Raw genomic sequence first — 27,592 nt, 5'->3', positions numbered from 1 at the left:
TAGGATCTCATTTTGGTGCATTGTGCGTGTGGTAAAGTTCACAGTACATACTGTAAAGGCCTCTGAGCCTTCCACTGGCTGGTCAGTCAGACTGCAACCCTGCACCACCTTGTGGTCACATTGGTAGAGCTAAACCTTATTACACCAATGTTATTGAGTCAAACCTTATGTATAGAATAGCTTATCTCTCTGTGTGTACTGTATGCAACTATGCTATCATTCCACAGAGGAAATGAGCCATTGGCCATTCACAGTTTTGCACTGGGCTTGCTGATATCATATCTACTCAATGATAAGTTCTCAAGTTATCATTCCTCATTTGAACATAACAAAGAAAATGGTTAATCAATGTTACTATTGGTCTTGAACTTTATTGAATATGTGCACATGTTGATAGCATAGTAATTTTCACATAATTATTCAGCTACATTGCAAATAACATCAACTATACGTTTCTACATGTATTTTAACACTCCACCATGATTTACAATATATTTAATATTTCCTCTTCATTGTTGTTTATTTTAGATACATATATAGATTTCTTATTTTATACATCTGGCAGGCATCAATATTGACAATCAATTTCACAGAAATTCATAGTGCAGATAACAGATAAAACCTTTCCAAAATAAAACATCTGCATTTAGAAAACAGGAAAACCACTTTACCAAAGGAAAAAGGCATAAGCCTACCAATTGTAAACATACATTCAAATATATCCATTAAAAAGAATGTAAACATTTAAAAGAAACATGTACCACGTCAACAAACACGTCTAATGAATATCAACAAATAGGATTCATCAAGATTGTTGTAATTATCACCCCAATGTATAACCCACAGGAGGATTATAACTCCAAACATAGCTATGAGTTATAGGAGGGAGAGCATACCACTCTGTTACAAGCAGAGGCAGAGGGCAGAGTAAAACAGTAACAATGCATGCCAATCACGCCTTCATCTAGACAAGTCAATTTCACAGATTTGTAGGAGGTATCATTTGAGGTTTCTGTGATCCACACAAAATGGTATACCATGACAATTGTGTTTGCTGAGTTATGATTTACATTGAGTCCTATTATAAGAAGTTTAATAGACGTTCGAAAAACAAAGACATGTAATCCTGAATAGAAGAGAAACTGAAGTTAAAAAAGCTTCTTCAAAAAGTAGAAATAATCCATGACCATAAATGCCAGTACTAAAAAGGGTGTAATCCCCAAAAATGAATGACAGAAATGCCAAAAATCAACCAACATCCACAAGTATTCATTGAAAACACACAAAATATTAACAAGCACGTCAGCGGGGTGGGGGGTGGGGGGGGGGGGTGACGAATCTGCATAATTTGTATGTCACTATCTATACAACAATTCTATTTGGTTTGACAGTTTTACAGAACAACATGAACATGTTTATGCACCACTTATCACAAGGGGTCACTGTGGATACACAAAGGGGCAGATGCACAGGGGTTCTGCAAGGAGGTTGGGACTTTCCAAAATTGGCTCCAAAACAACATATTGCTATGTTGACATGGAACACACTCTTTTTGGAAGACATGTTTAGTGCGCTTGAAAGAGGTCTCAGCAATGGGCTCTTTTTCTGACCAATTATCAAAGGGGTCATTGATTGATATTTTGGGGAGAAATTGTTATGAGTAGAAAATCAAACAGAAGTATAATGCAGTGCTATATCCCACAGGGGGAATCCTAGTGCGTTTATTTTACACTGCCTACATGATCCATGGGACATTCCTTGGCTGAGAATTTCATTGGACTAGGCCTCCTGCTCACAAGCCAAGCTGTGACCCTGTTGGGAACCAGGGGACAGACAGCACAGGCACCCAGACACTCTCCACTCACAGAGACAGCAGCATTCCAGGCCCTTGTGGGCTGGTAAAATAGAGCACTAAGATGGCTGTGTCTCTGCAATCTGACAAACTGACATTAAAATCAAAAAAACATCTCTTGGTTCATTTCAAATAACAAATACATTCTACCTCAATAAAAACACATGCTTTTGCTATCATTTGCAGTAGATCATTATCCTAATTACAGTGCAACGTATGGAAGACCTGACTCCTGACACGAGTGTGTCACAATCACCAGGACATCCCTGAGACAATACCATTTGATCTGACTGAACTCTGTGTCTGAGTAAGGCATGTTTTCCAAGATGAGTGCTATTGGGGTTTTGTCCTAATGTAACAGGAGAAGGGAGAGGGAGGCAGCAACGGCATTCTCACAAAAACAACACATACTTTTGCAATGCTAACTACTCTAGCTAATTACATGTGACAACACGGTTACAAGCGCCAAAGTGAGTGGTTGAAACTGCAACCATACCTCCTTTATTGACATGCATCTAAAGCAACATCACTTAGAATAAATGGGTAGCTCAAACAGCTATAGTGTTGCTTTACTGTAACAATGAAGTGACCTACTGTGATGGTTTAGTGATGGTTCATTTGAGAGCCAACCAAAAGTTGGTCAAATGTGTCACTATGATTTTACAGTAACAACAGAAAACTGGCAACACTTTCATGAAGATTACCAGTGTATTGATCCCACTATTAGCATAAAAAACATTCAAAATGATCAAAGGATGACCAAGCAGATATCTTTCAATACATACCATACAAACAGCCACTGTCCCATTATATAACAACACAATCTATAAAGGGACAAGAATCTTCACCCTTTTTTCAGAAATTTAAACACACGTGCAACAACAAGAGAAGTGTGTGTGTGTGTGTGTGTGTGTGTACAAATAATTTTGAATGCGAAGGTGACTGGGAATGTTTCAGACTGACACCAACAAACCTAGCTGTATTATACTCTATGTGTGGTCTTGAAATGTATAGGCAGTGGATGTTTTATAATAAATGTTCACATCAATGTACATCAATGTCCATAATAGGGAGGTGAAGTCCTGTTGGTCCTTTGCGCATTGGCGGGGAAGGGTCTGTCTTTCAGTCTGTCTGTCTTTCTGTCGGTGTGGGAGGGGGGCTTACTCCATCTCTCAGTCTGAAAAGAGACTGGCAAAAGATTTGCGTAGGTTGCGTATGGTCTCAGCCTTCACCTCATCCTGGCTAAGGCTGGCCTGCGGGGCTGGGGTTTCTGGAATGTTGAAGGCATTGGTAAGAGACTGGGACTTGCTATAAAGAGAGGAAATGGCAATAGAGGAGAGGAAGAGGCTATTAACGTCATGCAGCAAACTCATGGAATGGTAAGACTAGGGTATGGCAGGAGAGAAAGAGAGAGAGACACACGAGTTCCTTCAGTATGTAATATAATTAATTACATAACTGATTCAGTGCATTGATCAGCTCAACTTGATCGGTGAATGACAAATGGCATGCTCCTTTTTCAACTTTGATTTTGACCAGGGTTCCAAGTTCTGGAGGGCACGAAGATACATTAATTGAAGGAATTGTCTGCAGCTTTGACTGTTAATAGCTTGTTAAAGCCATATTCCTGATGCAGTCCTAATCTACTACATAACACTTTCTCTTACTCCTTCCACATTTGGGCCCTCTATCACATGCACTAAGGAACACTGCTCTTTTAAATCTTTGTTTTATTGAACATGCCGTAATGATAAAGGTATTTTAATGACATGACGAGTGCCTTGGTCTTCCTTGTTTTTTTTTTATGACCAATTAACCCCTATACCAAAGAGCACCTTTGAACGACAAACACCTACTGTTGTGTATCCTAGTAGCAATTCCTCTCTTCCTTTCTCTGCGAACACTGCTCCAGTTTTAAAGGATGTATCAACTAAACTTCATTTTTCATTCATCACCAGAGAATTACTAAGAAATTCAACATGGTCATACCCGATGGTATTTAATACCAACCTCTCGTCAATGAGACCATCAAATCTAACATGATCAAAAATAGTCCTTGTAATTTCCTGATCCTCAATGGAAAAGTAATAGTCACCATGTCTTTTCATTACAATTATTCATTACTTTTTCAGTGTTTCCTGAAATTGGACACATTTAATGTTATTGTTGAATCCTGTGAAGAATAATCTGAATCAAAAGTTGATCAGCCATGCACATAATCGCATGCTTGATTGTAAAAGCTTTTAACACACACTTCTACAGTTTCTGCAAATGATTTTGTAGAGAAATGATAAAGGGGAGCACAACATATAGGCAACAGCAAATTCCCAAGGTTTGACAAACAAAAAAAGGGTTGAAGGAGTGCAGGAAATTCTAGATGATGGCAGTCACTGGAAAAGGGCTTGTTGAATAGTGTGCAGTACACGGAGTGTGAAAAAACATTCCTTTGAGCATGATTTTACATAATACAAAAACAGTCCACAAGACTTATGCATATGAGTGATTCATGCACACCCAGTCCAAACATTTGTAATGTCGATCAAATAGCGATCTTATAACATATCCCATTACAAAACATAGATTATTTGCAAATTCAATATTTATCTCAATATCTAGCCTACAGGAATAACAGGATCATGCACATCAGTCCCCATGGTGGAGATAAAAATAAATCAAAGCTAAATCTGGAACACAGAATCCTCTCATCAGTTATACAACCATCTTTATCTAGAGTGAGATAGATAGAGCATCCTGTGTGGCTGACTGGTGTCATATTACATCTGACAAAAACAACAGGAGGATGTTACATCCTCTCCCTCAACATGATCAAGACAAAGGAGATGATTGTGGACTACGGGAAAAGGAGGACCGAGCACGCCCACATTCTCATCGACGGGGCTGTATTGGAGCAGGTTGAGAGCTTCAAGTCCCTTGGTGTCCACATCACCAACGAACTAACATGGTCCAAGCACATCAAGACAGTCGTGAAGATGGCACGACAAAACCTATTCCCCTTCAGGAGACTGAAAAGATTTGCCATGGGTCCTCAGATCCTCAAAAGGTTCTACAGCTGCACCATCAAGAGCATCCTGACGGGTTGCATCACTGCTTGGTATGGAAACTGCTCGCCCTCCGACCACAAGGCACTACAGAGGGAAGTGCGTATGGCCCAGTACATCACTGGGGCCAAGCTTCCTGCCATCCAGGACCTCTATACCAGGCGGTGTCAGAGGAAGACCCTAAAAATTGTCAAAGAGTCCGGCTACCCTACGGCAAACGGTACCGGAGCGCCAAGTCTAGGTCCAAGAGGCTTCTAAAACAGCTTCTACCCCCAAGCCATAAGACTCCTGAACATCTAATCAAATGGCTACCCAGACTATTTGCATCCCCCCCCCCCTTTACACTGCTGCTACTCTCTGTTATTATCTATGCATAGTCACTTTAATAACTCTACCTACATGTACACATTACCTCAATTATCTTGACTAACTGGTGCCCCCGCACATTGACTCTGTACTGGTACCCCCTGTATGTAGCCTCGCTATTGTTATTTTACTGCTGCTCTTTAATTATTTGTTACTTTTATGTCTTATTGTTTTAGGTATTGTTCTTAAAACGGCATTGTTGGTTAAGTGCTTGTAAGTAAGCATTTCACTGTAAGGCGCATGTGACAAATACAATTTGATTTGAAATATTGAGCTATTGAGTAATACAGGTGGGATACACGAAGCAAAAAATATATTGTATTGAATGTTTTGGAATATTTTAGGAAAGCTTTGCTTACTTCAGTGGAGGGGTGGCTCCCATAGCAGGGTGGTCATGGCTGGGCTTCAGTGGGGGCTGGGGTTTCTGCTGCAAAGGGGGTTTCCCTCCGGGGCCTCCCTGGCCCTGGGCACTAGGGCGGGGCTGCTGAGTGGTAGGGGCCCCGGGGCGACCTTGCTGGGCTGGAGCCCTCTGCTGCTGTGGGACCTGGGGACCTCCTCCCTGGGACTGTTGCCTGGCGGGCTGACCTGGCTTCTGCTGGGGCCTCTGCTGGGGCTGGCCCCCTGTGGGCTTCTGGCCCGGGCCTCCAGGAGGGGGTCTCTGCTGCTGCTGTGGTCCTGACTGCTGTGGCCTCTGGCTCTGAGGGGAGCCACCCTGGCTCATGGATCTCTGGGGGGAGCCCTGACCAGAGGGTTTCTGCCCTTGCCCTTGGGGACGCTGCTGGGGCCCAGCTCCTGGGCTGGCCTGTCTGGCCTGCTGTGGTGCCTGGGCAGAGGGGTTCTGGGTGTTGGAGCTTTGGGCAGGGGACTGGCCTTGGGGTGAGGGGCGCTGCTGGGAGGGGGAGCCTTGGCGAGGGGCGGTACTGCTGGTGGGGGCTTGTTGTGGGCCACCTGAAGGAGACAGAGCACTGTTTATCCAGAGTCCCTATCAAGCAGTCATTTAAAAATAACTATGTAGCTATCTTATTACCAGCTAATGAACAAAAGCAACAGTGTCAATTGGGATTTGGGGCCTTAATATAGAGCCATTTTCTTACCTTGGGGAGGAGGGCGTTGCTGAGCCTGTGGCACTTTGGGTTGTGAGATGGGCTGAGGGGATGCAGCTTTCTGAATGGCCAACATATCACAATGAGACACAGAGTTAATGGGTTACAAATACACTTTTAGTTGATCAATTGACCAAATATACTGGCCAATTAACAAAAGAGACCACTCATCTAAACACACGGCTTTTGACAATTGTTGACTCATTTTAAGTGTAATAAACTGAGTTGTGGTTAGCAACAGTGTGTCTGTCACCTGTGCGGGCTGTGCAGCTGTGGGGCGGACAGGAGAGGGACTTGCAATGTGTGGGACTGTCTGGTTCATTTTGGAGACGACCAATTCTGCAATTTGTGCACGGTCTTCATCCTGCTGGTCTCCAATCAGGGGCATGGAGCAGCCCACCACCTGAGGGAACGAGAGGGGGAAATGACATGTTAATACAATGCTGTTACCAGTGTAAATACAGTGTTACTACACAGCTATAAGAGCAACATAATGTAAATAGTTAAAAATACTTCTAATCCTTTACCTCTATGATGTAATCCTTGCCATCTTTCCCATGCAGAGCCTCCACAGCACACATATCTAAACCACCAAACACCTCAGAGCAGGAGTCCACCCACATTCGATACCTACAATGTTGGAGAACAATGTTACTAACTAGGAAACACACGGCTGTCTGTCTGATGCACAAAGGCCCAGTCTGTGATAGAACTCACCTGTCTGACATGGCTATCTGCTCCAGCATGGCTGAACCAGTGTTGGTTTTCCAGTTCCCTGAAATCGATGTCCGCCTATTAAAAAGACAAGATCTACCATTTAGCATGTTCTCTCTTGATCATCTAATTCACATCAATGTTGGGATATGCAGTCTAAATGGATCTTGTTGGTCTTTGATCCGTAGCCTGTGCTAAATAGCTTGGAAATTTGTAGAATGGATTGACCTCAGTCACACCACAACAAGGAGCTCATTTATTTCACTCACATGTAGGCCTTGTAATTGTCTCCAATCTTCTGGATGCGGACATCGTACTTTGCATCAATGAAAGGTTCAGATGTGGCATAGGTCTTGGTCAGAGCAACAACACTGGCAATATCTTGGAAGTCATATTGATTGTCCACTTTCACCTACAGGGTAAAGATACGATTGAAATAGATTATGTTAATAGTAATTACTTGTGAAGCATAAACCCTGATCCAGGCCTACTTTATCTCATTTAAAACAGTAACAAGAGCAGGCCTATCATACCTTCCCCATCCCTGAGTGGGCGTGGCCCATTTTCACCACCACAGGGAAACCAGGAGTGGTGATCTGGAGCAAAAGACAACACAACATCCTCCATTGGCAAACATCATACTACACAGTCTCCAGATATGTAGGTTTGTTTGACTGAAGGGAATGTGCAGCACAGAGTTTCTTAGTAAATTACTAATTGAGTAAACTATAAACTCAAAGTTGCTGTTCTTTGCTAAAAGAGTCAGGATACAGCTAAATAAGAAAGCCACATCAAGTTTTAATGGGCTATATAGATAAGATGATACAGTGAAATCAACTGAGTGAGAAACCTTTTAATTAAAACATCTACTGTATACTACCGTTCAAAAGTTTGGGGTCACTTAGAAATATCCTTCTTTTGACAGAAAGGATTTTTTTTGTCATTAAAATAACATATAATTGATCAGAAATACAGTGTAGACATTGTTAATGTTGTAAATGACTATTGTAGCTGGAAACGGCAGATTTTTAGGTGTACAGAGGCCCATTATCAGCAACCATCTCTCCAACGTTCCAATGGCACGTTTTGTCACGTTAGCTAAAAGTGTATCATTTTAAAAGGCTAATTGATCATTAGAAAACCATTTTGCAATTATGTTAGCACAGTTGAAAACTGTTGTGCTGATTAAAGCAATAAAACTGGCCTTCCTTAGACTAGTTGAGTATCCGGAGCATCAGCATTTGTGTGTTCGATTTTCAGGCTCAAAATGGCCAGAAGCAAAGAACTTTCTTCTGAAACTCATCAGTCTATTCTTGTTCCGAGAAATTGCAGCTTCATTAAATAGTTCCCTCAAAACACCCGTCTCAATGTCAACAGTAAAGAGGTGACTCCGGGATGCTGGCCTTCTAGGCAGAGCTCGTCTGTCCAGCGCCTGTGTTCTTTTGCCCATCTTAATCTTTCCTTAGACTAGTTGAGTATCCGGAGCATCAGCATTTGTGTGTTCGATTACAGGCTCAAAATGGCCAGAAGCAAAGAACTTTCTTCTGAAACTCGTCAGTCTATTCTTGTTCCGAGAAATGGCAGCTTCATTAAATAGTACCCTCAAAACACCCATCTCAATGTCAACAGTGAAAAGGTGACTCCAGGATGCTGGCCTTCTAGGCAGAGCTCGTCTATCCAGCGTCTGTGTTCTTTTTCCCATCTTAATCTTTTATTTTTATTGGCCAGTCTGAGACATGGCTTTTTCTTTGCAACTCTGCTTAGAAGGCCAGCATCCCAGAGTTGCCTCTTCACTGTTGACGTTGAGACTGGTGTTTTGTGGGTACTATTTCATGAAGCTGCCAGTTGAGGACTTCTGAGGCATCTGTTTCTCAAACTAGACACTCTAATATACTTGTCATCTTATTCAGTTGTGCACCGGGGCCTCCCACTCCTCTTTCTATTCTGGTTAGAGCCACCTTGCACTGTTCTGTGAAGGGAGTAGTACACAGTGTTGTACGAGATCTTCAGTTTCTTGGCAATTTCTCACATGGAACAGCCTTAATTTCTTACAACAAGAATAGACTGACGAGTTTCAGAAGAAAGTTCTTTGTTTCTGACCATTTTGAGCCTGTAATCGAACCCAGATACCCAACCAGTCTAAAGGCCAGTTTTATTGCTTCTTTAATCAGACAACAGTTTTCAGCTATGCTAACATAATTGAAAAAGGGGTTTCTAATGATCAAGTAGCCTTTTAAAATGATATACTTGGATTAGCTAACATACCGTGCCATTGGAACATTGGAGTGATGGTTGCTGATAATGGGCCTCTGTATGCCTATGTAGATATTCCATTAAAAAATCAACCGTTTCCAGCTACAATAGTCATTTACAACATTAACAATGTCTATCTACACTGTATTTCTGATCAATTGTATGTTATTTTAATGGACAAAAAAATTTGCTTTTCTTTTAAAAAATAAGGACATTTCTACGTGACCCCAAACTTTTGAAAGGTAGTGTACATCTACTTCATTGAGTGAAATATGCAGAGGCCAGCATGAGCCCAAAAAGGAAAAGGAAAACTGGAGTGATTATGGAGTGATTCATGTTGATCGTTGAGGCGAGCTGAGCCGAGAGCAGGCCTGCGACTGTAGTCATGGAGGGGGACAGCACTGCGGCAATACAGGCAGACACTGATCTCAGTGCAGTGCTTCTGAGGGGATCCGTAGGGCACAGGAATAATCAAACCCACTCTGGCTCAACTAGGACCTGTACACATGCACTCTGAGCCAGTATTAAGATTGATTGCTGTAATTAGATCTGAGAAAATAGATGTGAACTAGCTATTCCTTTATCCTTTTCTTACTGGCCACAGAAGCATGTGTGTCATCCAAACAGAGGGGCAACCTAATAGTCTGTGCTTAGGTCTGTTTAGTGTGAGGACATGGCCATGCCGTGGTGGGGGAGGAGTAGATAGAAGCAGATGGTAGAACACCCACCATTTCCCTGTGGTTGGGATAGTAAACCTGCTCGATCAGTGGGAATTCCTCTGGTCCCAGTTGTTTGTACAATCTCACCATATTAGCAAACTGAAACAAGACATGATAATACAGAAAATACATTACCTTTACAGTAAAATCAATAGTCATGATCTGTCTAGCTCAAGAAATAAACAATTTAACCTGCTTTATATTGCCATGCTTACCACTAGTGTTGTCAGAATTTTGACTTCGATACTGATACCAGGTTTAGTATCACAATACTCGATTACCATCACGATACTCGATACCAAAACAATATTAAAAACGATACCAAAACGATACCAGGGCATAAAAAGAAGGCGTATTAGCCTAAGTCACATAATGGCACTAGATCCAGACAGATCTTTTGAGTTCAATATCATTACATTTGAAATGTTTGATGTCAATTGTTCATGTATGTATGTATGTATGTATGTATGTATGTATGTATGTATGTATGTATGTATGTATGTATGTATGTATGTATGTATGTATGTATGTATGTATGTATGTATGTATGTATGTATGTATGTATGTATGTATGTATGTATGTATGTATGTATGTATGTATGTATGTATGTATGTATGTATGTATGTATGTATTAATGAATCAATTATACAAGCATACAAACAATTTGACTTTGTTTTTACCAATCTAACTACATAATGTTAATCTGAATATTAAATCAAGCTGTAGACTAGGCCTATTCACAATACAGGTGAATGCATATTCAATAGGAATGTGTCCATGCATTGAGTTATTGAGCTTATTTTGGCTGATTTCATGGGGCTACAGATGAAAAATGTTCTGTTGCCTTTCTATTTGGACCTATTTTATTATACTGATCAAAAACATTTGTATAGAAGAAGCAATCTCTTATTTTATCAAAGTGTGCACTGTCTCTTTAAGATCAAATGACGTCATTCACACACAGTGAGAGAAACAGGAGAGATGTGACTGAGGCGAGGGAGACGAAGTGAATGAATAACGTTTTTTGCAATGACTGTATGGTTTTTGGTGACAATCCGCTTTGAAATCAGCCAGTCGCGACCCATCATTCAGGGCAAGTGGGGCTAGCCGTTGCCTGTTTTGCATGTTATTTTATCATTAATACATGTCACATATCAGTTTGCAAACAATGTAAAAAAAATATATATATAATTGAGTTAATAAAGCTGCATACAAACATGGTCTCTTTTTTGCTTTCTTGAGTAAGGCAGCTCCAAAATGCAGGTGTTTCAGCCTAGCACAGTGCTTTCTGAGGTGGTGGGGCAGCCAGTGGAAAATACAGAGTGTAGGGGTTGGTAATGTTCTGTAGTTGCACCGTGATTGGCTTGGTGCTCATCGGTCATTGGACATAAACATTCCACAACAAGTTGGAAATCGCAAATTCAACAATGAGTGGTTTGTACGGAATCAGTGGCTAACTGCAAGCGTTGCAAAGCAATCGGTAGCCTGCTATTCAGTGGAGAGGGTGTGTGGTCCAAGTCTGGATAAAAGGGTCCCTTTTCCAATCTTAAAAGGATAAACATTCACATGCAACACCACGGGCCAGAAAAGGTTAAATATATTGGCCATGCTGTCAATCCAGCATGTCAGTTCAAAACAACTGGAAACTCGGAACTGGGAAATCTCAGACTTCAGTGAGTTCTAGCCAACTGGGAACTCTAGCTCCGACTCGGAAAATACGTTTTGAATGGTCATTCCAAGTCGGGAACTCTTGCCTCTTTCTGAAGATCACTGATTTCATGATTCAACCTAGTTTTTTTTCCAGTTCCCAGTTGTCTTGAAAGAACCATAAATCCAGAGAACGCCAGACATTGATGACAAATTTTGATGACAGAATATGCCCACAAGTCCGCGCCACCTTCCTGTTCAAGTGAGCAAGGCACAACAAGGTGAGTCCAAAAATGTATTGTGTGCTGCTGCATAAATTATGTAATATGCCAGGAAGATATGTATACTGTAGCTAAGAAAGTAATACAGTCTATGTTGTGTAGTTAGCTGTTAGTAGCCCATGTGCCTCACTCTAATAATTTGGTCCCTTTCCCCCTCATAACTTCTGACTTGGTGGTGCACATGTAGCCTATAGCCTGTTTTAGAGAAATGTCATCATTTAATATTTTAAGAGCTTAAATTGTCTACTTATATTCCCCCTCTACTTATCCTATGGTTCTGACTTGGTGTACAGGGAGAACACTGTAAGAACGGCCCATGTTCGGAATTCTGTCAATGTACATTTCAAAAGCGCTGAACAAATAATTATATCGACTAGGTCCGTCTTAGCTCGCTCATTAATGTCTTAATCGAAATTACGAATTGCCTCTTTTCCTTATGCCATAGTTTGTACATCTCAATTGTCAGTAGAAACAACATTTGTTTAAGCAAGTCAGCCATATCAGCAAAAAAAAAATTAATGTCAATAAATTAGGTTGAATTAACTGTTTTGCTGCCAGACAATGCTCAGCTGATAGTGAGGTGTAGGGTGGTAAGAATTCACTCCATGGTGCTGAAAAGAAAGCTCTGCTGTTGGGACAGCTTTATGTAGGCCCTAACAGTTTGTGGCACTGTTTGTCACCATTATAGTGCAATTAATGTATTGTTTACTGTTGTGTTGTTTATTGGCTTTACTGGAATGTGTCTACATAATATATATATTTTTTGCCCCACAGAAAAATGTACATGCTAAAATCACCACTGAAATCAGCTTGTAGAAGTAGGGTAGTGAATTGATATTAGCTTCAACTGTAAGCTAGAATGGAAAGTTAGCCTACAAAGCTGGAAGCTACCGGTATCTTGCATTGAAAGTGTTCTTAGCATGTAAACGACATTGTTTTGGGAACAGTAATTAACAGTTGCAAAATTTTGCCATGTTGCATTATTCAAGTGTGTTAACTTCTCTGCAGCACAATGGAGTGGGGAGCTAACATGATGCAGCCCAGACTGTGCAGGTGTTCCTCAGGACAGGCTAGAACTAGCAGAGTTAAGCTTACCGTATGCTTCCCAGACTAAACAGTTTGCGCATATTTTCTGATGATATTTTCTGACGTTTTGGTTAGTTTTGGTCTTCGGCAGGGTTTGTTTTCTTGACTCAAGTTAAGGTTCGGTAGCCAAAGTCTACGCCCCTTCATCGGTGCTTGGTCAACAGTACTACTCCTAGAAGGAGTGGGAGCTATGGACGGGATTATTCAATTAAGTGCTCGTTGTCATTCGACGAGAAAAGACTAGTTTTCATGCTAATTTTTCCACTTGAGAAATACTGCACCAAACATCTTAGATAGATGTAAAAGGACCTCCTCGGCAAAATCGTCTAACTTAAATATAGATTTTGGATTTATTTTAGATTAATTCTACCTATTTTGAGAGTGTTACTGGGTATGTTATTGCTACGGTGGCTCAAGAGGGACAAACAACAGTAATATTGCCGCTTTTTTCTTCTTTCAACGAAGGTCTTTAGGGAGTACGCGAGCACAGACGTTCGTTTCGCATAGCCGAGTTCTGCCAGAATGTATAAGGACTCCTTAAGTGGAGCAGGCATGGTGCACTTGCTCTAAAACGGGACATCGGCTGTGCTGACAGACAGACTTGATCCTCTCTCAATTACTAGACAACGTGAGACACATTTGATAGAAGTACCGAAAGTAACAAAAATTCTCGTACCAAACCATTTTTTATGTTCTAGCATCAAAAAATAATTTTCAGTATACCGGGCAACACTACTTACCACCCATGGCTTGTCACAGAAGTTGTAGACAGAGTGCAGAGAGTTTACACCTGGGAGACCAGCATACTGCAACCCAATCACTATGTGTCGGTGGTCTCCATTCTTGGCCATACTGAAGGCATGCTGTCTAACCAGCACAAAGTCAGGCCTGAAACATCTTGCAAAATAGAAAATACAAAACAATACCACAAATTACCAATACATTATATTCAGACAGACATATGAACATTTTATTCTGGTATTGTACTTGAAACTTGCAAGAAATCCTGCATGTCTTGTAACATCAGCAATCATGACACACTGATGATCTTTTTTTAATTTTTATAACTATCTTAAAGATCCATTGCAGCAGTTTTTTTTCTCAATATCAAATCATTTCTGGGTAACAATTAAGTAACTTGCTGTGACAGTTTTCAATTAAAATAGTCAAAAATAAACAAAAATAGCTTTTTCTCAAGCAAGAATTTAGCTAGGACTGTCACCGGGCAGACCAAAACTCCATCCCACCAAAACAGGCAGAAATGTCAGGTCTTTTCAAGCAGCTCTTACACTAAAAAGGCATTGTCAGAATTTTCACAATATCACAGCATTATTCCAAACTCATAGTGTGGAAATATAAAACACATGAAAATTATGTTTTTGAATGCACTCAGCCTTTAAACAGCATGTAGAACACTGTATTCAAAGGATGTACAGTAGACTTACTTGGTGACCTTGGTTTCATTCCGGATTGCTTCTATATCAACACTATAGGCCCCCGTAGCATGAGCTATCAAGTTGATTTCAGAGAAGTCAGCCTGAATGGAAAATATCAGTGTCAATTCCCAACCTGGTCTCTGATTATTTTGTATTATTCTGTATGTAAATCTGGGATACTCCATTTAGTATGATATGTTAAGTTTCATATAGTTACCTAAGACAGATGGTTACTTAAGGCAAAAACTAAAGTAAGGTGGTTGGTAGGGCTGGATGAGTGTACGTATAACACAAACATCTAGCAACCCAAAGGTTGCGAGTTTGAGTCTCATTCCAGACAATTTAAGGTATTTAGCTAATTTTCAACTACTTAGCATGTTGGCGAATTCTTCCCCTAACCTTAACCATTTTAGCGAACCCTTCACCTAACCATAACCTTAACCCTTCCCTTAACCCTTTAACCTAACTCATAAACTTAACCCTAACCTTAACCCTAACTCTTAGCATATTGTATGTTTTTCAAATTCGTAACATATTGTACGGAATAATACGAAATGCTCTGAGACCAGGTTGCAATCCCAGTCAAACAGCATTGTGATTCTAATAACAGTGACATTCTAAGGTTATAGTTCACCCCAGAAATCGACGTTTGTCAGACGTGATTATATTAGATGATAGAGTTAAGACAGATTGTGTGGAATACCTTACCGTATTAATTCAATGGCTTTGTCCCCAAATACTATGAAGATTGTACAAGGTAACGACTATCACCTCTGCAGATAATGATACATTCATTGCACAGGGCTATTCCTGCTGAGAGACTCATGGCACACATAGCGGAAACACTCTAATGCAACATAAAAGGAGAAGACAGAAATAGGAGACATGGAAAATGCCACAAGGCAGAAAAAATAATCCCAACATTTTTTCAAGTCTTCATTTACAAAGCACAGATGGTAGAATTAACTCCACAACCGGGTATAAATGTTTTGGGGTCCCACATAATATCATCTTATTTTCCATAGATATTGTTATCAGATTCAGAGTGACAACATATTATCACACTTAATGATTATCCAACTCTCAGTCCACTTAACATAGTTCAATATGTTATTCATGTCTTGTGTTTTCTTTGATTCATTGTTTATTGCATATAGTAAGTGCAGGTCTGCAGCACCAATGTACAGTCTGATAATGTCACTAGATGCAAGGGTTGTCTATCTGTGTGCTTCAATCCCTACACTCAATAATGCCCATCATGAGGTTACCTGTGAGTCTCATTGGGTGTTGTATTACCTCAAATCACCTCTCCAACTCCTGTGTGGCTCAGTTGGTAGCGCATGGCACATAAAACGCCAGGGTTGTGGGTTCGATTCCCATGGGTTACCAGTACATATGAAAATGTATGCACTCACTACTATATGGCTCTTTGGATAACAGCATCTATTACATGACTCAAATATAAAATCAACTCTATTCTAAATTGTCCTTCTTTAAGTCTTTAATGCCTTGTATGGGAAAACAAGCCACCAAAATAATTATACAGGGAAAAGAGACAATGAAAAAAACAAAGGTGCAAGAGCAACCCACCTGTTCCACCTTAATGTCGAATTCACCATGAACCTTTTTACCTTTGAAGACCTTTACCCTATGGAGAAGAGAGGCAAGAGGGGTAGAAATATATTTGACTTGCATAGCAACTCGGCCTACTTTGGACAGGAGTTTTTAATGCTATCCTATCACACAAGCATACTCAAATGATGGTGAGATGTACGTACATCAAATAAAACAGAAAAACATTAACTATTTTGGAACAATACATCATCATGGTATCTTACACAAGTATCTCAAATTGAGTGTGAAGCTCAACAAAGTCACTTACAGATGATTTGAACATGATGTGCAAATTCTAGCTGTCCATATGCTCCTAACTGAGAGCTTGTTTATTGCTTGATTCATTGAGTGATGTGATTGGGTCACTGTTTTTCTCTGCCCCTTTATAAACTGTTTGCGGTAGGCAATACAGTGGAAACCTGTCACGCCCTGGCCTTAGTATTCTGTGTTTTCTTTATTATCTTGGTTAGGCCAGGGTGTGACATGGGTGATTATGTGTTGTCCTGTCTATGGGTTTTGTAGATTAATGGGGTTGTGTTCAGTGTAGTATTCTAGGTAAGTCTATGGTTGCCTAGAGTGGTTCTCAATCAGAGGCAGGTGTTTATCGTTGTCTCTGATTGGGAACCATATTTAGGCAGCCATATTCTTTGGGTATTTCGTGGGTGATTGTTTCCTGTTAGCTAAAGAAAAGTTAGCTAAATGGTTAGCATCACTATTTAGCACAACATAACTAGCTAGCTAATCCACTGACTCTCAACAGCTAGCAGGCAGCTGCTTCATTCTAAAAATGAATGCATTGTTATTTATGTTGCTAGCTACACTAGTTATCCAGTTAATGCCAAGTATCAACAAAGGCGTACTACAAATTCTAGCTAGCAACAACAGCGTAGATTGCCAGTTAGCTTACTTTAATTACAGCAGGCACAAGCCAAAAAAGATACTGCCACCTTATGGCCTGCTGTATTTCAATTTAGTAAATTGGAGGTAAAACTGTTCTATATGCACAACAAGAAGTTAAAGGTTCACTATGTAGAAATCACTCCGCCAATTTCCTGGTTGCTAAAATTCTAATAGTTCGTTTAACTTCAGTTAATGGGACAAAACAAGCAAGTATGGTGTAGAGAATCATTGTACCATCTAAACCCCTATTTTCATTAACCAAAAATGTATTTTCAACTGTTAGAAACTGGTGTACAAAACCGAAATTAAAAGACGCTAAAACAAAACTTAAGATCGGGAAGCATTGAAATAGCAGACATCGAACAGATCTACCACTTAGATTTGCTTTCAATGAGAATGACAATCAAGAACTTATGTTTCTATGTGAACTTGGTCAGGTTACCGAAAAGGTTACATATAGCAGCTTTAACTGCCAAAGCTAGGCAGAGGTGCTAAGTAGACAGTCATATTTCTCAGTGTGTCTGACCTATTACCTGCCTCTGACTTACCTTTCATGTATTTCCACTCAAGCCCAGTCTCAAATAACCTGCTCGCTTTGCTCTTGGTGTAAACCTAGGGTGTTGTATTCGGTTCTATGGTACTGAAATTAGTTAAGTCAAAGCTCTCGGCCAGGGAGTGACACGGCCATACCTTCTCCATAGGCTGCTTAAAGGGAAAGGAAACCAATGTGTAATTTGAGTGAACCATTACTTTAAGCATACCAAAAACTCTAAAATTGTTATATTATGCATGCTTATTTGGCACGACATAACCATCTGAATATGTAGCATAGTCTCGTTTGCCATGCCTGGCACACGCGAGACCACCTGGAATGCGCTGGTGGTGCAAACGAGCAATTTCTGTGTCCTGTTTAGGTAATGACTGTGGATAACATGTCTTTGACATATACTGTATTAGACTCACTTTGTTTCGCTCTATATTCATACGTGTGTGTGTTATGACTATAGTAAAGATGAAGTATATCCTAATCATGACCTGTTTATTGGAAGCATAGGCTACTGGCTCACATTTAAGTATAATGGCGTCTAACCTTACACACCACTCTCCTTACCAGTCTGTCTGTTGGTCATCAATAACCAGGAGTATCTTGGCACCAGAGGCAACGCCTGCTTTGTCTGCTACCTCGGTGACTTTCTCAGCGACAGCGGCAGTGGTTTGTTTGACAGCTTTAGTAAAGGAGGATAAAAAGCCAGCTCCGGCTCCGCTTCCAGTGCCCTCAGATTGCTGGTTGGTAGACATACGCCTCTCTGGTGGTCCAGGCGACACAATTGCAGGGTCTTGCTGAGGCGGGTCAGGGCGTTGTAGGTCAGTCATGTACCCATTGGGCAAATTGGACATAAAATTGCTGTCCGACAGCCGACGACGCAGGTAATTCATGTTGAAGATCAAAAAAGTATACGAAAAGGTATATGGCGAACCCTCCCCTCTGATGCAAATTAACAATGGATGAATTAACCTACCAATAGCTTATAACCAAACCTATTTTTCCATTTGAATAGAAGGATCCGTTGGAAATTAATCAATCCGGGGTCGCAGAAGAAAAAAACACGTTGTCAAAATGGGTATAAATTAAATTCGTTTATTTTCTAATTCTACCGATGGAGTGGCCTGCACCTGCTTCAAGGTTTAGACCTGTTCAATTGACTCGAGGAAGGATATGTCTGCTGGTCACGGTAAGAAAAGTCAACACGAATATCTAACCTTTGCCTACCTCAAATAATTGTCCAAATTCGATTCGCATCCATCAAAAGATTCGTGTGTGGCTGCGTAAAATAGATAACAGGTGAGTCTGGCTTCCACGTCCTCTGACCAGACAGGACGTGCTTCGGTCTCAGTTCTAGGGAACGGATGATCCGTGACTTACAATTGGGTGTACATAATTTGTCTTATTGCAGCACCCCCTACCCAATCCTTCTTTCGAGGTTCGGCGCAGTTTTTCCTTCTATCCTCCTGCGTCACTCCCCTGTATCCTTCGAGACGAGCGGGGCAGGTTGGGATGAAGGGTGGTGCTGAAGAGAGACTATTGATAGGCGCGTAGCTTTCGTGTCAGGGGAATGACTGCGGGCATTCTGAGAAATAAAACAGACACTTCACCTCCTACACTGTAATCATTGCATTATAAAGTGTGGGAAATGAATAATTGTGATGTGGTAAAACAATCTATACAGGAAATGCGCCATCTGTTGTCTATGCTCGTGATGAATGAAAAAAAGTGAATAAAGCGGTAACAATAGCGATATGAGGCATCTGGTTACATTTTGATATTAAAAGAAAGTCATTTATTTTAGAGAGTTTTGTGATGCATTATCATAGGCTGCAAATTTATAGACAAAGCAACGAGTGATTGTTACAGAGAGAATTACTTATTTGAGTTAAATTGTTGCCAGTTCAGAACCCTGGACGGCACCATCACTGATTCCATTACTGAGTTCACTCTGGTTGAATTTTTTACTGGTGGGTTCATGTTATATAGATACAGGTCCAGCAAAGCTCTCCTGTTCTTGTTACTCTCAATTAGCCTACTCACCCAGAACACTCATAGAAACCAGTTGGTCTACTAACTACTAGCCCATAGAACCCAGTAAATGTTTGCTGAATGGGAACTGCTCACAATGCTGTTTCTATTATCCACACTACATGAAGTTACGCCTCTTTTGCATGTTGATTGGTTGACATTATGGCAGGAAATATTCCCATAAAACAAAGCAATGAGACAATGACTGCAGGAAAGAAAACATCACTAAATAGTCTGAAAATGCAGGATCATTTCCTGTCCTATTAAAATGAGTCCTATTAAATCATCCTATTCTATTGAATGTTGATAAAGCCAAATGTAATGTAATTCATGTATAACATTGGTGATCATGAAGGAATGTCAGTTTTACACTGCACACAGTATTCTTGAAGTATATATACATTATAATTAACAAAATCCTATGAATACAACTTTAGAAATTCCAGTGTGTTCCTCATGGGGTCACTGTTGCGCTTGACTTGCTTTAAAGCAGCACCAATCATATTCTGACACGAGTAGTCTCCATATTTGTTGAGTGCTTTCACAGACCTTCATCACCACAAAAATAATTGAGACAGAATATACCAATAACTCCAGAATGCATTCTTACAACACATAAACCCAATAAGATATTTCAATGAGTTATTACATCCTTTAATCAAGGTACAAAAGAAATATAAAATGTAGGCTATAACTAAATGTAATCCACTAAATGAGTCCCCCCATTCAAAGGCATATCAATCAATACAAATTCTAAATGTGCTCATTTTTAAAGAGAGAATTTAAAAGTTGTATTTATTTATTTTTAAGTGACTATATATGTGTCAGGTCCTGAGTGTTGAGTGTACTCATTTGTGTCCATACTCTTCAGCATGCTCAGGCAAGATTGTTTCTCAGGGCAGTAGCATTTCCAGGACTTAGGAGCCTTTGTCTGGCCATCAACAAAAGCCTTTGGATTAATGGTGAGGCTGGCTCACAGTACAGCTGTGTGCGTGTATGGGCAGGTCAGTGGAATGATTGGAGCACCAGTGGGCTAAGCACTCTAAAAAATGCAGTTTGGTGAGATTGTAGATTAGGAGCGAGGGAGGGGCTGAGGGCAGGTGCTGACTTCCAGAGAGAGGAGAGTCTCTGTTAAATTAACTTGTGTGTTGAGTAATCTATACTACAATCCTGTTTATTCCTGAAATAGCTAGTCTATTCTAAGTGAAGTAGATGCTTGGTTGGGTGGTGCAGGGACAGTCATAGAACAGTTTACCATTATTTTCCTTCTCTGAGGTACCTACCTGTGATTACACACTTCCTGCAACAATAACAAAAGCATCTAAAATGGGGGAGGTTGTGATCAGAACAACCAATGACAATGCAGGAATACATTTTCCTGAAAGACACTGCAGCTCTGTACAGCCTCCTGATACGTTACCTGGGCAAGCTCTAGCCAAGCATCTCATTGCCTTTCCATTACCAACCAGAACTTAGGCTCATTGTGTCCTCTAAGCTCGAACAGACAAGGTGGTCCTCTGTAGTTGGCTTTATTCACAGACAAAGACAATTAAGGAGCCATGGCTGTTGCAAATTTCCAATACATAACTCGGATGAGCAGTGGTTTCAAAGTCTACATCTTGGAAGGTAATAATTCTTATTTATTTTCTCATACTATTGTTTCACAAAATATAATTGTGCTGCAGTGATCTGTGCTGCTTTAAATAGCGGTCTTCACAGCTGCGTATTGCATTGTTATCATGTATGATGACACAGTTGTTATATTGTTATTAGTTAGTAATTAGTTCACAATGTTTTTAGAAATGCAAATGTTTATGGCCATTATAAAATAACTTTTACTAAGTCGGCGTGAATGTTAATGAAGCCATTTTAGCTGATGGTTTGAGTTGTATAAACACACAAACATATGTAATCCATTCTAAAACATTTTTCTCCCATTCAAGAAACCAAGACAAACGTTTACTTTTACAGTCTGAGTTATAGATAATGTAGATGAGTGTGATAATGATACCTCACTGTATAAACTTTGGTGCAGTTTCAACTTCCTAAAATGTGTCATGGCACTCAAGCATCATTTCAGATGGGTTTAGGTCAGATGCTGAGAATAACTGTGGTAGATGGAGATGCTCTGAAGTTACTGCCCTCTTGTACCTCTACTCCTGCATGGGAAACAAATAACCACGCCTCAGGCATCAGAAAGTCAGTCAGGCAAGGTGTGGTTTCCCCCCAGTCCCCCTCCACAGGCCTCCACTGTGACACTGATGTCCAAAGGACAGAAGGGGAGGTCGTAGGTGAGAGGTTGCGATTGAGGGACAGTACTGTTTGGCATGTGGATTGGATTGAGGATTGTGGATTGGGGGAGTATTTGAGTTTAGGGGGACCAATCATGTAATAACATGACCTAATCATTCAGCATTGCATCTCAATGTGGTAGTAGAGCATTGCATGCTAATGTGGTGGATTTCTTTTGGCATATTGATAACACTCATTTGAATATAGCTTGAAATAAACAACATGATGCGAGGTATGAAGAGGGCTGATGTTAGCTTTACAAAATACAAAAACCAGTGTCATGTATTGGTAAGCTTCACATCGATCTCTCTGTCAGTAACAAAAAGGATGTTAGCAGCTGCTGATGTGTTTCAGTTAGTTTCTCGCAATAAGGAGAATGCGTCTGTGTGATGTGTGTATTGTAATGACAGTTGTGAGACATTTAGTTCTCTTTTAGTAAGAAGTGATACTTCAATCAAGGCATTAGCAACTGAAGTGTTAAGTTTGTCCAGTTCAAATCACATTTTGACATAGACATGTAAATGAGATGGGTGTCATCATCACTGTATGTAGAAAAACAACATTTACCGTTCACATTGAATCAGCTGGAAAGATTTGTAATACTCACCAATCTGGTTGGTCTAGTTCAACAGCTTAACGGAGTTTACAATTAACGGTGGCATGAAAGCTTTCCCACGAACCACTCATACAGGTGATGAACCATATGTCACAGTGCCACAGACCAAAACAACCAGTCACCTATTTACTCATTGCCACACCTAACGTCTTTTCAGTCAGTTACAGTTAGGTGTAAGTCATCATTATCTGTGCCAATATATCAACCAATATTTATACTGTATATTATTTCAAATAGTAACCATGAGCTTTACTTGTGCTTGATCTTTCCTCTTGTAGGTCAGCCCAACCAAAGAAGTGAAGATAGATTCAGGCATATGGCCAATGAGAGAGTTCGAGTGCCCCAAGTGCACCCGGTCAAGCGCAAGCACAGCTTTGAGTGTGGTCTAACATTGGAAGAAAGGTTTGTAAAACCTCCCCATGACTTTATAACATCATCATTGACAACCACTGGTTTCATAACTCCATGTCCAGTGTGTGATTCCATGTTTCAATGTGTGGTTTTGTGTTTCAGGCGAGAAAGGGCACAAAGCAGGAGCAACATGAGAAGGCCAACTGTGTTTAGTGTTCCCCAGAGTCCCACATCCTCCTGGAGCCCAACCCCCAGCCCCACAGGTCATTTGCCCTGCCATGTGTATCCCACACCACCTATTGATGAGCCACTGGACCTAATTAAGAAACCAAGGAAAGAGCCTGAGAGAACAGAGGAGAAAACCAAAAGCACCGCAGCCATCAATCAGGTAATTTCAAGAGGAACAATTATAATAGTGAGTCCAGGTGCTAACAAATCAAATCAAATCAAATGTATTTATATAGCCCTTCGTACATCAGCTGATATCTCAAAGTGCTGTACAGAAACCCAGCCTAAAACCCCAAACAGCAAGCAATGCAGGTGTAGAAGCACAACTTGAAAGACGCAATTTATTGTTTGTGTCAGTCATATTGTATGTGCCTTTGTAATCTCCCAGTGTAGCCCTAGGCAGTCAGAGCCTACATATCTCGGAGATCTCTGTAGGGAGTCTAAACTCTCAGGCACAATCTATTCCCAAGAGACTTTATGGGACTCTGCTTGTCCATGATATCCAATCCAGCCTGATTTGGGAAGATAATGTGAGCAATGGTGGGAGGATGGTCATCAGTAAGAGCAAATAGACAGCTCTCTCTTTGGCCTGTTTGTGCCACCCTGATGAGGGTGAACAGTTTTCAGGTCCCATCCCATAACCAAATATATTTTGTTTCCAATAACAAACTGAACCCTCAACAAAGAGTTAGTGATGGTGAAATGTTTCATGTTTACATTGACATGCTAATCCTATTGTTTTTGGGGGAATGAGAATTTCAGCTACATTTCAGCTACACATCTACAGAGTCATATACTGTTGTGAAATGTACCAATGATTTTGCCTCGTTCAGATGCGTCCTTCTGTGATCACCTGTGTGTCCTCCACAAGAAAGCCCACCTGCAGATCTGAGGTCGGCAGCAGTAGCCACTCCTCCACAGGTCCGTCTCATACTCCTTTTATCTCATCAAAACTAGTGCTACAATACTGCTGTTATATTGCAGACTTGTTAAGAATTATGCCTGAGCTTTGTTGTATTCTTTCCACTGTAGTGTTATCTAAGCACAGCTATGACCATGTTGTGGAGGAACATTTCAAGAGAAGCCTGGGGATGGACTACCAAATGGCCAGCTCCCGCCAACTCTCCATCAGCGTCTCTGTGGATGACCATTTTGCCAAGGCCTTGGGAGAAAAGTGGTTTCAGATCAAATCGAAATCCTCCTCATGCTCCTCGTCTACATCCTCTCCACCCAGCAGCCCAAGTTTCACTTACTCCCCCAGCTATGGCCACAGCCCAAACCAAGCTCCCAAAGAGTCTCCAAGTACCACCACTCCCACCTCCAGCTTCTGGTCAGTCAAATAAAACTACAGAGAGCTTTCCTGGAGAAAGAGTGAACTTTGAGACATAGCATTTAATGCGATACAGCGGCAGATCCATGCTTTTCAAGGAATAAGAGCACCAAGGAGACAACGTTGGTGAAAGTGTATACTGGAGAACAGGAATGCAGGAATACTAAGCTACTCTATATGGTTGAACCATTGAGTGCATCTCCATGAGTCTATTCCCTGCCAGTGGAAAGGGGAGTTATTTCAATTTCAGGGGACAAGCAAATGTTGCAGTGATGTCTTTATTTCTCAATTTCTGTCCCAGCCTGTCCCAGCCTTTTCAATAGCATATCTATCTCTGAATAGATGGTGATGTGGGATGATAGTTGGAGAAAAGAAATGTGCCATTATATTTCATTAAATGTGCCATATTTCATTTCATTAAGGTGATGATGCCACTACTTTCGTGATACTGTATTTATACTATATGTTTTTTAACGAACCTGGATCCTATTTTCTGTCTAATAAATTATCTACTGTATATAGTGCTAACAAATTCACAAAATCTGTTCAATACAGTAACTTCATGTTTTTGTATAAACTATGGACATCTCAAAAGGAAAAACCTATTTGTGTTGGGATATTGCAAGTTATTCCATTAGCTTTATGAATTCAAACTTAAGCTAACCTTATTATTGTATAAAAAATAAACCTGGAGATTTCAGAAAGAAAATGTGTGTGCAATTTATACATTATGTACTTGTTCGAAAAAAATGTAATGCTTAGAAAACAGTTGAAATGTATGTACAAAACATTAGGAACACCTTCCTAATATTGAATTGCACCCACAGTCTCTCTTTGTCGAGGCGCTTGGGACCTACTACCATACCCCTTTCAAAGGCACTTAAATCTTTTGTCTTGCCCATTCATCCTCTGAATGTACACCATCCATGTCTCAACTGTCTCAAGTCTTCATCATTCTTTAACCTGTCTCATCCCCATCATCAACACTGATTTGAAGTGGCTTTAACAGGTGACATCAATAAGGGATCAAAGCTTTCACCTTGATTCACCTGGTCATTCTATATGGAAAGAGCCTAATGTTTTGTACACTCATTCAGTTCATTATCATTACCTCCCTTGAGTCTATGATTGTAATTGTTGTACATAAGTTTTTAATAAAATACCACTGACTTACACCAGACTGATTTGGTAGAAGAAAATACAATCGCAAAAACAGATATCCTTCATGACCTTACTTCTAAAGAAGACACGGTCAGAGAGGTTGGTTGTGTGTCACTTCCACATATGAGTAAAGAAGTCAGAGTCTCATGTGAACACGAGTCCTGCAGCCATTCAAGGTTACGTTCCAGACGGCTTCATTTCAGTGGTGAGTCACTGTGTGTCTGGGCTGTGCGTCTGGGCCAATATACTATGCACGTACACCAGGTCACAAGATGGCGGCCTTATGGCATTCAGCACTTGATTCTTTAGGGAAAGGGGAATGTTTATTTAGCTTTTGGTGATTTAGTCATGGCAGCGTTCAGGGGGGTTTGAATCCCTATCCCTCCTGGGTTTAAAACTAAAGGAAAGGTGAATACATCATCCTCAGTACATCATCCTTTTTTCTGGGAGTTTTAGGGAATGTCAGGAGCATGTTCCAGCAGGCAACAGGGCTTGTACTCAAACATTCCTGTCTCCTGAGAAAATTATTCTGAAAGAACCTACAGATCCTGTTCGGCAAGGGAAGGGAGGGAGGGATAGGGGTAGGATGGGCAGGTCTAATGTAGGCCCTGGCTTCAGAACTGATCATGCTTTTCAGTTGCTTATTTGCATGTTCTATCTTGTCAAACAAGTGTAATGATATGATACTCTGAAACATTTTCCAGAAATGAAGACTTTGAACTCTATAGCAACGTGTCTTTGCAGTTTTATACCTACATGTACAGAGGTGTAAACTGGAAAAACTGAATGTGTAAGTTAACCACTATTGACAGAATAGACTATAGATCCTGCAGGTTTGGTTTCAGTAAAAATGTGTCACTAAATAAATACACTATAGATGGATTGATTTTATTTCTGTTGTACACTAATTGGTGCCCAGCCCATACGGGCTTATAAGACACAATATCAAGTCTGTGTGCACAATACACCAAACACATTTTTTACATTGAACAAAGTAGATAATTAGCACTCATAAAAAAGTACAGTTTTCACCTTGTTACATTACACAAACAATACACTTCTCCTTCTCCCACATGCTTTGAAAATAAATTGTGCAATGTCAAAAACTCCCTTTCTGAAAAGAAAAGAAACTTCACTTTCTATTTCGCAGAGGATCACACAATACACAAACATGTTCCTCTTCAGGGATTCTGTTGAATCTACCTGTCTGTAGTGTCACAGGGAGGGGGGCAGATCTTAGCTGGACACAAACTAACTTTTGAGCTTTTGTTACATTCAGATTTACATATAGTTCAGGCCTTTACTTCTCTTTGAGAAGAGTACACATTCTAAGTTGAGGATTAAACCAAATATCAGTTGGCAATTTTTCCTTGTGGATCAGAAAAAGCTTGTACCTGATTTGGTTAACACCACAGGGTAATTTGTGGCGCAGCAGACTTAGGCACTACATCTCAGTGCTAGAGGTGTCATTACAGACACCCTGGTTCGAATCCAGGCTCTATCACAACCGGCTGTGATTGGGAGTCCCATAGGGCGGCGCACAATTGGCCCAGCGTTGTCCAGGTTTGGTCTGGTGTAGACCGTCATTGTAAATAAGAATTTGTTCTTAACTGACTTGCCTAGTTAAATAAAGGTTTTAAAAAAAGAATGCTGCAAATCAGTTTCACAAAAACAGATTCTCTAGCCCACGGATAGTTATGAGTAAGGTCCCAGTCAAGCACTTTTTTGTGATTCTGTGTTCTGGTATATTTATCAGTCTATTCCATAGATGCAACATGTGACACCTTTGCCTAACCACACACGGTTCCCAACCCATATCTCCACAGATGGCTAGGTTCGGAGTCAGTTTATGCACACCAAGAAAGCAGCGGATTTCTGTGATTTGAACATTGTTACAATTAGTACGTACTTTGGATCCCCATACCCCAGCAGCATAGTCCATCACTGGACACACACAGGATTTATACAGCTGAGAATAAGCACACTAACCAAGGTCCTTACATACTTT

The 27,592-nt window shown here is 40.6% G+C and overlaps 2 protein-coding genes across 4 annotated transcripts; one reads left to right on the top strand and one right to left on the bottom strand.

The window, feature by feature from the left end:
* Positions 1 to 345: 345 nt before the first annotated feature.
* LOC109895848 (synapsin-1) lies at positions 346 to 19,178 on the bottom strand. 3 transcript variants are annotated; one of them, XM_020489888.2, is made up of 13 exons: positions 18,143 to 19,178; positions 16,108 to 16,165; positions 14,527 to 14,618; positions 13,822 to 13,978; positions 10,076 to 10,165; positions 7,628 to 7,690; positions 7,364 to 7,506; positions 7,098 to 7,172; positions 6,908 to 7,010; positions 6,634 to 6,783; positions 6,372 to 6,441; positions 5,637 to 6,225; positions 346 to 3,122 (listed from the first exon to the last, which is right to left on the bottom strand). In XM_020489888.2, exons 1-13 carry the CDS (start codon positions 18,466 to 18,468, stop codon positions 3,095 to 3,097), a joined length of 1,944 nt encoding a protein of 647 aa, XP_020345477.1. In that variant the 5' UTR covers positions 18,469 to 19,178; the 3' UTR covers positions 346 to 3,094. The 3 variants fall into 3 exon arrangements, with proteins under 3 accessions (XP_020345477.1, XP_020345476.1, XP_031686007.1); XM_020489887.2 differs by having other exon boundaries at positions 346 to 3,160; positions 18,143 to 19,175; XM_031830147.1 differs by lacking the exon at positions 18,143 to 19,178 and adding an exon at positions 16,400 to 16,484 and having other exon boundaries at positions 346 to 3,160.
* A 1,594-nt stretch (positions 19,179 to 20,772) lies between these two features.
* On the top strand, positions 20,773 to 25,598 carry LOC109895107 (transcription cofactor vestigial-like protein 4). The gene is made up of 5 exons (XM_020488754.2): positions 20,773 to 21,232; positions 22,793 to 22,916; positions 23,028 to 23,253; positions 23,927 to 24,014; positions 24,126 to 25,598. Exons 1-5 carry the CDS (start codon positions 21,166 to 21,168, stop codon positions 24,434 to 24,436), a joined length of 816 nt encoding a protein of 271 aa, XP_020344343.1. The 5' UTR covers positions 20,773 to 21,165; the 3' UTR covers positions 24,437 to 25,598.
* Positions 25,599 to 27,592: the final 1,994 nt, after the last annotated feature.

This window comes from Oncorhynchus kisutch, linkage group LG8, assembly GCF_002021735.2.
Source record: "Oncorhynchus kisutch isolate 150728-3 linkage group LG8, Okis_V2, whole genome shotgun sequence".
Lineage (NCBI taxonomy): Eukaryota > Metazoa > Chordata > Actinopteri > Salmoniformes > Salmonidae > Oncorhynchus > Oncorhynchus kisutch.
The sequence above is the reverse complement of the archived record's forward strand: the minus strand, read 5'-3'. Positions and strand labels throughout refer to the sequence as shown.